This window comes from Prinia subflava, chromosome 5 (genome assembly GCF_021018805.1).
Source record: "Prinia subflava isolate CZ2003 ecotype Zambia chromosome 5, Cam_Psub_1.2, whole genome shotgun sequence".
Classification (NCBI taxonomy): domain Eukaryota; kingdom Metazoa; phylum Chordata; class Aves; order Passeriformes; family Cisticolidae; genus Prinia; species Prinia subflava.
The window spans coordinates 5,648,182-5,661,127 of record NC_086251.1 but is presented as its reverse complement, the minus strand read 5'-3'; the positions used below and the strand labels follow the sequence as shown (position 1 = coordinate 5,661,127).

The following is a 12,946-nucleotide window of genomic DNA, read 5'->3' as shown; positions in this document are numbered from 1 at the left end:
GGATCATCCGACTGCTGTCTCCCATTTTGGAAAAGCACCTCTCCGAAGGGGTAACTCTGAAACCTGTTTAATCCCAGAGCATTTGGAGGGAGGAAAGGGAAGGAATATGAGTTGCCTGTTTTCTACAAGGGAATTTCTAAAATGGCTCCTTCTTGCCTTGTGAGCCATTTTCCTTCGCAGAACTGAGCACCACCAAATACCCCCATCTCCTTCCCACGCTCATGGCAACTCGTTTTTGGAGCTCAGCTTTCCAGTGCCAGTGGCAAAGTGTTGGGATTTTAACTCCAAACTTCATTCCATCTTGCAAACGCACCAGCATTTGTTCAGCTCCAGGGCTGTACAGGAGAGGAGGCCCAAACAATGGTGAACTTGTGGTTGTGCTGAACTCATTTCCTGTGTTTGTTATCCGGGCCTCCTCCCAGCCCTTCCTTCTCCACATGCTGCTCTCTAGCAGACATTCATCACCTGCTTCTCTCCAGACCTCTCCGGCCAGCAAGCTGAGCACTCCTGCCCTTATCCAGGCAGTGATGCCTCTCACCCAGTGAAGATGTGGAGAGAGGACCAGAGACTGTGTGCAGGAGCTCTGACCCTGATGCCACATCGTGGCTGTTTCGCAACCTGCGCTCCTTTAGCGTCTGTGCCACAGCTTCACTCTGGGATTACTCACTGTCACCTTGCAGGGAGCCGTAAAGGAAAAATAGGAATTGCTGCATGAAAAGCAGGACATGCATGTTAGCCATGCAAATCGGAAGGGAAACACTCTTAGCAAATCCCCTTAAAAAACCCAGACAAGCAAAAAACAACCTTCTAGCAGAGTGGCTGGAATATGGAGTCAGCTGGTGTTTCACATCCCAGCCTCCTGATTTCCCTAAAATCCTCAGATGTACGGAGATCCATAGTCCAGAGAGAAGCAAATTCTCATGCAAATATAAACAGTCAGAGACAGATACAGGACAGAGAGGGATGGTCCTTTCTCTGCTTGAAAGGGGGCAGAGCCGACTGACAGCAGGACCTGCTGTGTCACTGTGCCCCGACAGAACTGTGTCTTGTGGCACTAGGACAGAAAATCTTCTCTTTTGGAGCAGAGAGGTCTTGTTAGATTGCCAGAAGGGCAAAAGGAAGCCCCGAGGTATTTCTGATACCTTTGACTCCAGAGGTAACACTTGTGTCCCTGTTAGCCTTGCTGCTCCATGCTGGAGATAATGGCTGTGGAATGGGGAGGGCCAGCCTCGCCCTATGCCAGCACCTCAGGGAGACAGGCAGACAAGAATCCACAGTGAAGCACTCTCAGCTCGCAGTGTCCTACCTAAAGGAACTGGCAAATGAAGCAGCTCAGATTCCCAGGCACAGAATAGCCCACGGTGCTCTGCAATCCAGCAGGGACACTCTGCCAGGGACAGAGGAGAATGTGTGACTCCAGAGCTCACTGCACAACGATGGCAGAAGCAGGAGGGCCCAGCATGGCAAAGACATCACTCCCACGTGCCCATCTCCTTGCTCAGCTCCTGCCCTGCCATTTACAAATCCTTTGCAGACACAGGCTTGTCCCTGCCTCTCTCTTGCACACTCACAGATTGGTGTCTCCACACATTGGTGTCTCTTCACTCTCCAGTTGGAGGGCTGGAATTGGACTCAGTGCAGCTCCATCCTGGGCTCACAAGTTGCTGAGTCCCAGTGCCAGAGCTGCTCATCCCCTGTGCTGCAGCAGAACCATTGACCACCCACAGTGTTTACAGCCTGTGGCTCACATCCACAGCTCAGCTCCAAAGGCACTAAGATTGTCCTGCATGGTTCCTGAACATTCCCACTGGCTTCAGCTTTATTGTCTCAAAACATGATGACTGAAATGCCTCAGTATCATTTTCTCCCTGTACAGTTCAGGCTGCATCTCCGGGTTCAACACCAACAGAATGTCGACAGAGGAAGAAGCTGGTTTATAATCATGGCAATCAGAAAGTACAACTCTTGTTTCTATTAAAAAATATGCCTGTCTCAAAGCCAATGCCTCCTGAAACATCTAAACAAACCCCAAGACACAGCCAACAGCCCAGAAGTCTGGCCTAAAACATCGTGTATTTTGGCCTTAATTGTTATTAGATTCTCTGTCAGCATTCTGGGGTCTTGGTGCCTTAGAAACCACAAAAATCCCCACAAATGGAGCAGTCCTTATTGTTCCTCATTACTGAAATGAGAACACAGACCTGATTGTAAATAACCGCCTGATCTGTATCGGCACACTGCTGAACTACAGTCAATAGCTTTTTAATCTTGTCTCCGTGCTGTTCAAAGGCGCTGCTCATTCTTATCTTATTATTCTCTTGAACACACGCCAAAGTTTGCTCTGCCCCATCTTAAAAAAAAAATTCCGCGAACTAAAGTCACGGCAGAAACGCAGAGCCGCTCTCAAGAGCCTCGCACGGGCGGGTGAGCAGGGGAGCCCTGCGTAGGAGGGGCCAGGGAGGATTCTGCTCTGCGGTGAGACGAGCGCTGGGGAAGGCAGGCGAGGACTGTTTGCATTTGGAGGTGGCTCCTAGGGCTGGCAGCCCCCGGTGAGCCCCTCTTCACGCTGTGCTGGGCACTGCCTGCTCCCTAGCCGTGCCTCGCCACGGATGGGGTCCCAGCGCTGACCCTGCTGGCAGCGCACACGGCAGCAGGGCCCTTCTCAAGTGGTTTTCCGCGTGGCTGCTTTGGTGTTATTATTCTTGCTGTGTGTAGAGGTTACAAAGAAAAACCCCAAACCTCCAGCTCGGCAGCGGTGGGAAAGTGCTACTGAAAGCAGGGAACTCCCAACACCCACAGTGACCCACCCTCCCACTCCCACCGGCAGACTTCCAGTGCCGTGGGACTGGAAAACTCAGGGCAGGTTACAGCCCCTTGCTGTGGAGAGCAGTGGTACAGATGCTCTCCTTCCTCTGGAATTCCTTCAGTCACAATCCAGCAGGAAAACCAGGCCACAAGCTTTGCCTCAGAACAGCTATGGATTGACTGGTGCATCTTTTGCAGAGAAGGGCAAAGGATGCTCCTTTTATTGCTGGTCCCATCCACAGCTCTTCCCACAGCTGTGATCCTGCTCTCCTTGTCCTAATCCTTGTCCTAAATAAGGCTGATGCTCATTTCTTCTCCACCTTCAGGCAGTGAAACAAGTAACTCTTTGTATTAATTCCAACCCTTCTATTCCATAACCATTCCAAGGCACTGTTTTGTAACAGGGCAGAACAGCACTCATGTTCATTCTTCCACCTCAAAACAGATTTTTATTTGCTTCAACACACCTTTATTTTATATTAATGCCTTTTGTAACGACGCCCCAGACACAGCTGCCCCCGTGGAGGGTGTGGTGGTGCATGTGAAGTATTTTTCCCTGCTTTCTGCATTCCTCTGTGAACTTCTGTTCTCAGGAGAGTCAAATGAACACAACCCTGAGGGCTTTAAGCCAGCGGCATCAAGGATAGCAGAGCTACGCGTAACTAAGAATTTTCCAAACCCAGATGGCACATCGTGGTTCAACAGCCCTTCAGTGCCCACACAAGACCTCCCAGGATCCACAAGGAAAAGGTGGCTCAGGAACCAGCCTAGTGCATTTTACTGCATGTTATCACAGAATCCCAGAAAACTCCCTGAAATAAAAAGGGGGCTTATTTCAAGTGAGTCTCTGTAAAATGCAGAATTCAAAAAGCATTTGGGATTTTCACAGCAAAGGTTGTCCTCAAATGCATCACTTCTGCCCACTGAAAATACTTAATAAATCAGTCAGTGCTTGACCTTTGCTTTGTTGTTCTTCAAAAATGAGCTGCAGCAAATTCCCAGGACTCTAAAATCCATCCCTGGCCTATTACAACAGCTAGAACATAGCAGCTCCATCCAGGTGCCTAGGGGAAAGTACTAGAATAGGGCAAACGCACTGGCACTTCCCTGACACATTCCTGCAGCTCCCAGCAATCCAGGATTCAGCAGCTTCCTAACCCAGAGGCATCATCTCACATTTAATAAACCTCTGAGGGCATTTCCTTCTTGTACTGACATTTGATACTCACATTTCCATGACTGTGCAGGAAGCATCACCCATGGCATGGTGATACGAGGTGAGACAGCAGCAGCAGCACGTCCTGCTTGTGCCACTCCTACCTCTAGAAAATTCCACCTTATATGGAGGTCCTGCACTGGAAGAAACCCTGAGTAAGTGCTTCAAACCCTGAGTAAGTGCTTTGTGCTCCCCTTCTCCATTCAGCTCTTGATACTACAGCACTTCACATCCCATTCACCTTACTCCTTCTGCCAGAACAGTCCCTCCTACTCAGATGCTCTGCCCCAGCAGCCATTTCATTCCTATGTTAATCCTGCTGGTCTTCCTTACCTTTTCCAGTTCTCACCTAATTTGAGAGTAGACTAGAATTGCACATAAATATGGATGCATTTGGTGTACACAATCATGACTTCCTAATGATTCCCTTATAATTCCTAACATGCAATTTACTTTTAGGGAGCAAATACTGCTGAACATTACATTGATAGTTTACCACACACCCACGATGTTTTCTGAAGAGCAGCAGTCAGCTCAGGGTCTGTTATTACAGAAGGATGAGGGATTTTTTTTCTGTGTGCATTGCCTGATTTTTATCTGTATAAAATGTATCACTCATTAGATCTTGCAGTCAATCAGCAATTCAAGGTCTTCCTACAAATCAGTCTGATTTTATTACCCCAAATAACTCTGTACCATTGGCAAACTGTCTTCTCCTGGTACTCTCCAATTAGTCTTCCCTAACTAATTCCTAAAATCTAGGACATGTTTCTCCAGCCTCCTGTTACCACCAGGACATCCAGCCTCAGTACTTCCCCCAGCAATTTATCATCTGTATCAAAAATCAATTCATTGTGCCAACAGGTTATTCCTCAAAGTTTCACACCCTAGAAAAGAGTATCTCATACCTCCCCTTTAAGTCAGCCTCTTCCTTAGTGTGTCCCATCTGGAGGGCAGCCCCAAATATTTTATCCTCTCAATTGGAAATCCAACCTCAGAGACCATTTTTAAGAACAATTCCCGCAAAACAAGTTGCTGACAAAGTTTTTGGCTCACTGAAAACTGAAGTATGTTCCATTCTAGTGAATTTCTAAGGAGAAAGGGAGTTTCTCTGAAGGAAATATTATTTTTAAGAAGATGGGTACTGTTCTTGAGCTCTGCTGTGCCTTTAGCACCCACATTATTATGGTATTTTGAGAAATATTGGTCTTGGGGAGCTCTGAATAGACATTTCCAGAGCAGATTGAGAAAACAGCCACACAACTTATGCAAAAGGCTTGAGGCTCAGAAGATATTGCAAAACCTTTCCCCTTTGCCTTAGAGAGTCACCTATGTCACCACATGACCCATCAGCTTTACTTCTTTGCTCCCTTTTCCACCTTTGAGCTTTATTGCAGTTTTCTGCTTGCCTCCTCCATACATGGAAAAGTTAAAAACAAACCAAAAAAAGTCCCAGAAACTAAGTCCTAACAAGTGCTGCAAGGAGCTTCAACTATAACTGAGATCGAGAACAAAGCCCTGATCATGTGCAAATGTAAAGATATTTGGGACAAAAACAAACAAACCTTAAAACACAAACAACAGAACCAGCTAGTTTTTCTGAATATGCATTTTTCTTCCCTTTAGAGGGAAAAAGCCCAGCACACACTGTTGGAATGGCAGTGTAACTCCAGGTCTGTGGGTACCCTGCGCATCCTTACACGAGAGCAGCTCTGGTGACTCAGTGCAGGAGCATCAGAGTTTCCAGCAGGACTTACCAGTGCAGCAGGGCACTTGGAATTGGTTTTCCTGGCTTTCTGACATACTCCTTCCAATGACCACATCCACCATAGTCTGGAAGTGCTGCTTTTGGGTGCAGAGAGGGCCCCTGGGAGGTCAGGGACAGGAGTCGAGATGACTCTTCTGTATTTACACAGCTGGGATGTAAGGAGATGAGATCCTCTCCACCTTCTACAGAAATCCGGGACAAACTGCCTGAGCCCACCAAAACCGCAGGCAGCCCTGCCTGTGCATGGAAACACTGCACAGAAAGAAGCTGTGGACTCACCTTGGGCATTTTGGCAAATCGCCCTGCTCGGGTGTCTCGGATGCTGGTGATATCCAGAATTTCCCTTTCCTACAACAGAATAAGGACAAGGAAAATGAGGAAAGACAAAAGAGGAGGGAAAGCACTCCATGACAGAGCCCCCAGAAGCTGTAAATGAGGTTTGGGTTAGTGTCTTTCCCTGTGGAAGAGCTCTCCCAGCAGGAATAGGGCAGGGAGGGAAGCCATTCCCACAGAGGACACTGCACAGCCTTCCCCAGACAGCCCCTCCACGTCCTCACTACTGGCTTGCTATCTTGTTTGTTCTTTTATTATCCAACCTGAATTTCCTTCCTCTGTTACTAATTTTTCTTCTCACCATGGGTCTGGAGAACAAATTATACTTGTTGCAGCAGACAGTATTATTTTCCAGGATCACAGTACAGGACAATGAGGATGCCATGTCTTCTGGCTGTAGCCCCATTTTATTGTTAAGCAGAAAGTAATTTTACTCCTAATCCCACTCCTTTCTGAGTCCATAGTGCAAAAGCAGTTCAGTTTACCTTAGCTGCTAATCAATAGCATTTTCCAGCAATGTGAGACCCCTTCCAGTCTGGGTTTCCTTGTGGCAGCTATGCTTCCTTCCTCCAGCCCCTTTCCCAGGTATCCCAATAAAGTATCTCCCTTTTCATGGTGACACCAGCTCCCCTTGTCTCACTTCGTGCTCCACTTCTTCCTGCTGGAGCCCTTAGAGCAGAAATTCCACTGCCCGAGTGGACCTTGAAAGCAGAACAGGAGTGACAGAGACATCGAGGGGTGTGACAGCCCCCTGCACTGTGGCTCTGTCGTCAGGGGATGTGGCTGTGGCAGTGCCTGGCCCCAGCTGGCACAGGGCACAATCCCTGGAAAGGCAGACCTGACCCAAAGCCAGCAGACCCCTGGGCAGGGCCTGTGCAGGACTGTGACTCTGCCATGGCATGTAGGTCAGGCGGAGGAAGTAGCGCTGAACCACAGCCTGCTCTGGAAAGCAGAAGTAAGCCCGGCCTTCCACCTCCCTCTCCATCACTTGATGCTGCTCATCAGTGAGGAACTGAATTCTCTTTCCTCCATGTGTTGGCTCCCTCTCTCCACCAGCAGCTGGCATCTTGTGCTTTTCTCCAGCAGCTGCAAACAGCAGCCTGAGCACAACTTGCTCTTCAGACTTCATGTAGGCCCTACATCCCTGTGGTCACTACTTTCTAAATTAAATCTCTAAAACCCCAATGAGTCAGTTAATGGCCCCACTGTACAGGTTTGGAGAATCCTGTATCTTGCTGGGTGACAGAGATATCAGCACAGCTGTTCTCCATGAAGTCCTCTGAAGGACAGGTAATGAGCTTTGCAGGAGTCAAAAAAGGTGAAAGCGTGAAAGGCACAGAAAGGCCACACTCACACCTTCAGTTCTTGCACTTTGCTGGTGCTGTCACTGCCCAGGTCCCACCCCTTGGTGGGGTGTCCCTGCGAAGAGGAATGAGTGTGGCAGTCCTGTGTGCAGCACTTGAGCACCTGCAGTGTTGGCATTTCACACAAACCTGGCTGGCTGGAGCCCGAGCTGAGCAGCCTCAGCACTCACCGTGCTCTGGTAGGTCCAGTACACGTAAAAGCCCTGGGGATCCACCCGGAGAATCACAGGAGAAGCATTTGATGTTTCCTGACAAGAAAACAAGAAAAGAATGAATGTTGGCACCTTGGGTGACTTGGAGAAAACATCCTGGGACACAAGGTTCCCAGTTCAAATACAGACCCAGACAGGTGAATAAATCTGGGATTTATGAAAACAAACCCAAGGATTTTAGGACATCTCCTCAGTGACACTTGAGAGGCTCTTGGAAGCTGAATGCTGAGTCTCACCTGACCTGTGCATTTAACAAGAGCAGCTCTCTTGGAGATTTCTACACAAGAACTGAGAGAACAAAGTGTCTGGAGATTCAATTAATTGTTTCATTTGAAAAGTCTTCTTTGACCTGCTTCATTCTACAAGGTCAGGAGTAGCCCAGGCCAAGCAGAGGAGGCATTCGTCCATGGCATCTGCCATCCAGGTGTTCATGCAGATTATCTGGGCTCCTAGTCAGAAAGGCTTCAAGGAAGGGATGCATCAATGCAGCATCACTATGCTGGTTTAGATGGGGATTCTGAAACTCCACAGACTGTCTCTACACTGACCATCAAAAGAAGCAGCTGTGCAGACACCCACACCAGAGGCCACAATCCCATGAAATTATTTGGGGCTGGTCCTGAACCCCACACAGCCATTTCTGGGAAGGTTCCAAATTCAATTCAGGAAGCTGAAACACATCACTGCTAATAGGAAACCAGAAACGAAATCTGGAAGTTGTATTTGTCTCTTGGCCTCAGATTTTTCAGTTTGTTACTCAACTCATCCCTCACTCTGGAGTGTATCTGTATTTTCAGGGACCTCTGTTTCCATATGCAGTATGTACAGTTAACTGCTCATTGCACAGCACATCGTGTGCAGTCCTTTTACTGCCTCCTTCTTCCTCCTGCTGTGCCAGGGCCAGCGCGGCCTGCCCAGCACCACATCCATGTCCCAGAGCTCTTGGCTGGCTCCCTGCACACGAGGCCATGGAGAGCAGAAGAGGCCCCAGGGTACCACCACAGAGTATTGTGCCATGTTCTAGATTACCCTTATCTCCCCCAAAGCAGCTTTCTGGAGGGCAGGCTGAGGCTGCAAGGAAGCTGCTGCCAGCCAGGCTCCTGGGCAGGGCCAGGCCTGCCTGGAGGGGCAGGCAGCCTCTCTGATGGGGCAGCTCCTGGCAGCAAAGGAAACGGGCAATCCTACAGAGGATGGTCTGGTAGCCAAACTGGCTGCCTCTCACTCTGTGAGCAAACATTGTCTACTAAAATCTTGTAATCCATAATCTTTCAGAGATAGGAACAGTTTTGACTCTACCGTGAGGACTCGGGCAGCACAGAGCCAAACCCATACCCATCTGCCCCACTCAAGAGGTCAGCTACTACCTTGTGCCCTACCTGGGATTCTGACAGGGCTCCCCGCTGGTTCTTTAACTCAGTTACCACCCGTGTAGGACTTCACCTCTTCAGCCTGCTTAGGAGCCAGCCAGCCAGCTTGCTGGATGCTGAACAAAGCACTGCAGAGCTGCTCCTTACCCCAAGGTCCTGCAACTGGGACAGGTCAGAACAGTCCTGCCTGTCAGGGACCCCCTGCTCTCTGCTCTACACAGGGCCTTATCAAAGCTGGATAAGATGAGGGCTCTGTAGAAAAAGTGTGGGTTTGCTTTTTTTGCTGTAAGGCCCTCGCTCAGTCCCAAGCTGAACAGTGACGTAAAAGGCCAATCTGATCTTAACTCCTTTGCCTCACTTATCTTGGAAGGAGTTCAAAACTGTTACCAACAGTACAGGTCAATTGAAAGAGGTACAAAACCACAACACTCATGAATTCTAAAGAGCAGCAATCCTGCAGTCTGGAGCTCTCACCATCATCCTCTGCAGCCTGTTCTAACCATGGGTTGGGAAAGCCCAGTGCAATGGAGCAATGTGACCAGAACAGCCCACTCATGGAGAAGCCTTTCTTTATTGGTGGAGATCAAGCCTGCAAACTACTTAGTTGAGGCAACCTCTTAGAAATGTATACAAATATATAAACCTTAAGGAAAGATCCAGACAGGAATTGAGCTCACTAATCAACAGCTACAGCAGGAAATAAACACTTGGTGGGTCTTGGAAGCCCAGCTTGACTCACCTTGGGTTTCAGGGGAACCTATCCCAGGAATACCCAGTGAAGTACTTAAAAGCTTCCAGTTCTTGGGAGAGTGGTCCCCAAGGACTGAGCACGAAGTCATCAGCAATTTTAGACAAGTTTGGCTACTGTTATTCTCAGAAAGCAGATTTCAGATTCTAAGAAGCCCCAAGTGCACTCTGCAGGCAGCGAGCCCACAGGAAAGAGGAAGGCTGTGCTTTTCACTGTACCCTGGTGTCATCCTCCTGTTTATGTACTGCTCACAGAGCGACTGGCAGCCATATTCCAACTCATATTCCTCACATCCACCCTTCCTGCCGGCTGCAGGGTACACTGCTCTCATTCCAGTGCCGCTGGACCACCCTGCTGATGCTGCACACAGGTGATCCACTCCCCCACCCGCTCCTGTGGGATTTAACACTCTATTCCAGCTTCACAGCCACATAAGTGCTACTCCCTCCTGCACTGCTGCTGCAGGCTCCTTACGATCATCTCATTTGCAACACCCCATAAGCCATCTCCCCAGATCCCTGGGAATGACCTGGGAATAATCTGGGCTCTCCCCATTGATCAATATTCATGCTCAGCAGCAGACAGTCCATCTCCAGGCAGCACAGATGGGCAGCTGCTCTCCTCCTGCTCAGGTCTGCAGGTGCTGGGGTAAGCACTCCTGTGTCTCCTTGGAAAGTGAGGAGCGGAGCCCTGACATTCCAATGAACTGCTGCTGCTGCTCTGCACTTTCTTCCCCTCACGCAGAAAGGCAGTGACTGCAAAGCAGCTGTTTGGAAGGTAAAGAGGACAATGAGCTGGAGAGAGCAGCAGCTTGCTGCAGCTCCCTGAGGCTCCAGCCCTGTTAAAGCACAGGCCCTTTGCTGTTCAGTCATTCCCAGGCCCAGCAGCCGGGCAGGCGTGGGAGGCCATGGCTCGCCCCCGATCCACTCAGGCAACAGGGCCATAAGAGGAAGCAACTTGGAGCCTGATTTCATCTCTATCTGCAAAACACAGTGAGAGGTAGTAGATCCTACCCCTCATGCTCCTCCAGAAAGTCCAAATGTGGCATTTGCATCTCACCCCACAGAGACTCTCAGCAATGACCACTTTCACGAGGGCTGGACCTTGTGTCCTACACCAGGGGCTGCATACACAGACCCAGGGCACACTCACTCCATTTGTTTCTATCCTCCACTAAAAGAGGTGTAGAAATCACATCCCCAACCCCTCACACACACCCTTAATTTTAGTCCTGAGCTTTCCTGTTCTTGCCAGTTCCCTCTCCCTGTCCAGAGATCTCTGCTTTCAGGTGGGATACCGCACTGAACGCAGGCTCCCAGCCTCCCCACACACTGTGACCCGACCTGTGTCTCCGTGCCACCACAGGCACAGCCCAGGGAAGGAGCACCCCGGTACTCACATCATCCCACTTGATGAAGCGGTCGCCCTTGCTCAGGTACTCCTTCACCTCCGTGGGCTGCAGGACGGGGCTCAGCACGGACATGGTCCTGCTGATGTGCTCCTCACTACCAGAAGCAAGAGCAGCTGCACAGTTCACTCCTCCTGAGCTCCCTCTCCTCTATCTCTGCCTCTCACGTGGCAGGGCGTTCTGCCATGGCCACTGTTGGCATCGGAGAGCGAACAAGCTCTTATATCCCAGCCCAATTTAGGAGGGGCAGGGACAGGCAGGCGAGGAGCGATGAATCTGCATTGTAAATCAACGGCTCTCCAGGCAAGCGGAGCCTCGCCCAAGGTCACCCAGAGGAAGGCTGGTGATGGCTGGCGTGCTCGCGGGCGCAAACGCCCACCGCGCCTCCGGGAGGGATCCACTCCTTGGAGCTGTGCTGGTGAGGCACCCGGCTCGGTGAACTTCCGCAACTCAACTTCCTTAAATGCTCTCTTGACGAAGTACAGGCATTGCCAGAAATGCTCCAACTGCTTCAGCAGCTGTGGTTGCGGAGCAGCTCAGCTCTGGCTACAAGCAGACTGCCCCCTTCATGCAATAGGCCAGATGTCCCAGGAAACAAACTCATTCCTTGCTCTGGACAGATTCCATTTCTGGGGCTACTCACTGCACTGTCCAGTCTTAAACAGTTTTCCTTTCTCTTATGGGCTTTTCTGAATGTCAAAAGTGAGACAGACCAGCAGGGCAGCTGGAAATTCCCCAGATGAAATAAGACATTCCCAGAGTCCCAAGGAACTGCGCTATTTCGCAGAGTCGCTTGGCTCTGCAGCAGATACATGGGACACAGAGCAGGAGAAGTGGGCAAGGTGGGGATTATAGTGACAAAGCAGCAGGGAAGTGACAAAATCAGAACAGGTTAAAGGCAAACAGGGCCAAAACGAGTCTCTGCTCCTGACCTTGGAACGAAGGAATTCCATGTGGGCAGCAGAGGAGGAAAGGAGCTCCACTGGCTGATGGGCACTGGCTAACCTGGAGAGCAGCTTATGAAAAGGCCTGACATGGACAAGATCAATCTGAGTCAGAGGCAGAGCCCCACAACTCATTACAAGTGGAAATAACTGTGCTATGATTGCTGTGGATTCCCAGGCACATGATGGGATGTCATCCTCATCTCCCATCAAAGCCAAGGTTGCCACTGCTCACAAGGGACAAGCTGCTGGCAAAAGTAGCACAGGCTTTCTAAGAAGAGGGGAACAAACCCCCTCAGCTGCATCTTTTGTTCCTTCCTTTCTTCCCAGCCCTGATGTGGTAAGTCTGGCACTGTGGAGCAGCCTGGACATCTGGGGGAATGGTCACTGAAGGGATCCTAAGGGCATTCTCAGGTGGTAGCAGCAGGAGGCAGGAGAGATTAAGTGGATCTCTAGTAAGTGCTCCAACTGTAAAACAATAAAGGCAGGAATGAGAGCTCTCTGCTGCAGGAAAAGAGAACCCTGAGCAAACCCAACATCCTTTGTTTTTCAAGGGGTTTACCTGCCCAGAAAAACCTGGGAATAAGAAATATTTCCATTCCACATTTCCAGCTACCATGGCATTTTCTGCACTTATCAGTCTTGCACTTAGAGGAATTGGCTATCTAACAGAAGGCTGTGGGCTCTCTTTCCTTAGGGAAAACTTAGGGACACTTAGCCAAGCCAGTGTCACCAGGATCCCACGCTCAGGGAAAGTGGTTATTCCCAAGCAGAGAAGCAG

General features: G+C 49.8%; 1 protein-coding gene across 3 annotated transcripts in view; it reads right to left on the bottom strand.

Moving 5' to 3' along the window:
- PLCB2 (phospholipase C beta 2) overlaps window positions 1-11,691 on the bottom strand; it is a 37,647-nt gene extending 25,956 nt beyond the window's left edge. Inside the window, exons 1-3 of one of the 3 annotated variants that reach the window (XR_010080463.1) lie at window positions 11,213-11,691; window positions 7,657-7,734; window positions 6,069-6,137 (exon numbers count right to left, since the gene is read on the bottom strand). Coding sequence is in view for 2 of the 3 variants with exons in the window: in XM_063397766.1 (XP_063253836.1) it covers window positions 6,069-6,137; window positions 7,657-7,734; window positions 11,213-11,296 (231 nt within the window). In the remaining variant the exon portion in view is untranslated. Of the gene's footprint in view, window positions 1-5,778; window positions 5,972-6,068; window positions 6,138-7,656; window positions 7,735-11,212 lie in introns of those variants that run through there. The other 2 variants (XM_063397766.1, XM_063397767.1) reach the window with 2 other exon arrangements.
- Window positions 11,692-12,946: the final 1,255 nt, after the last annotated feature.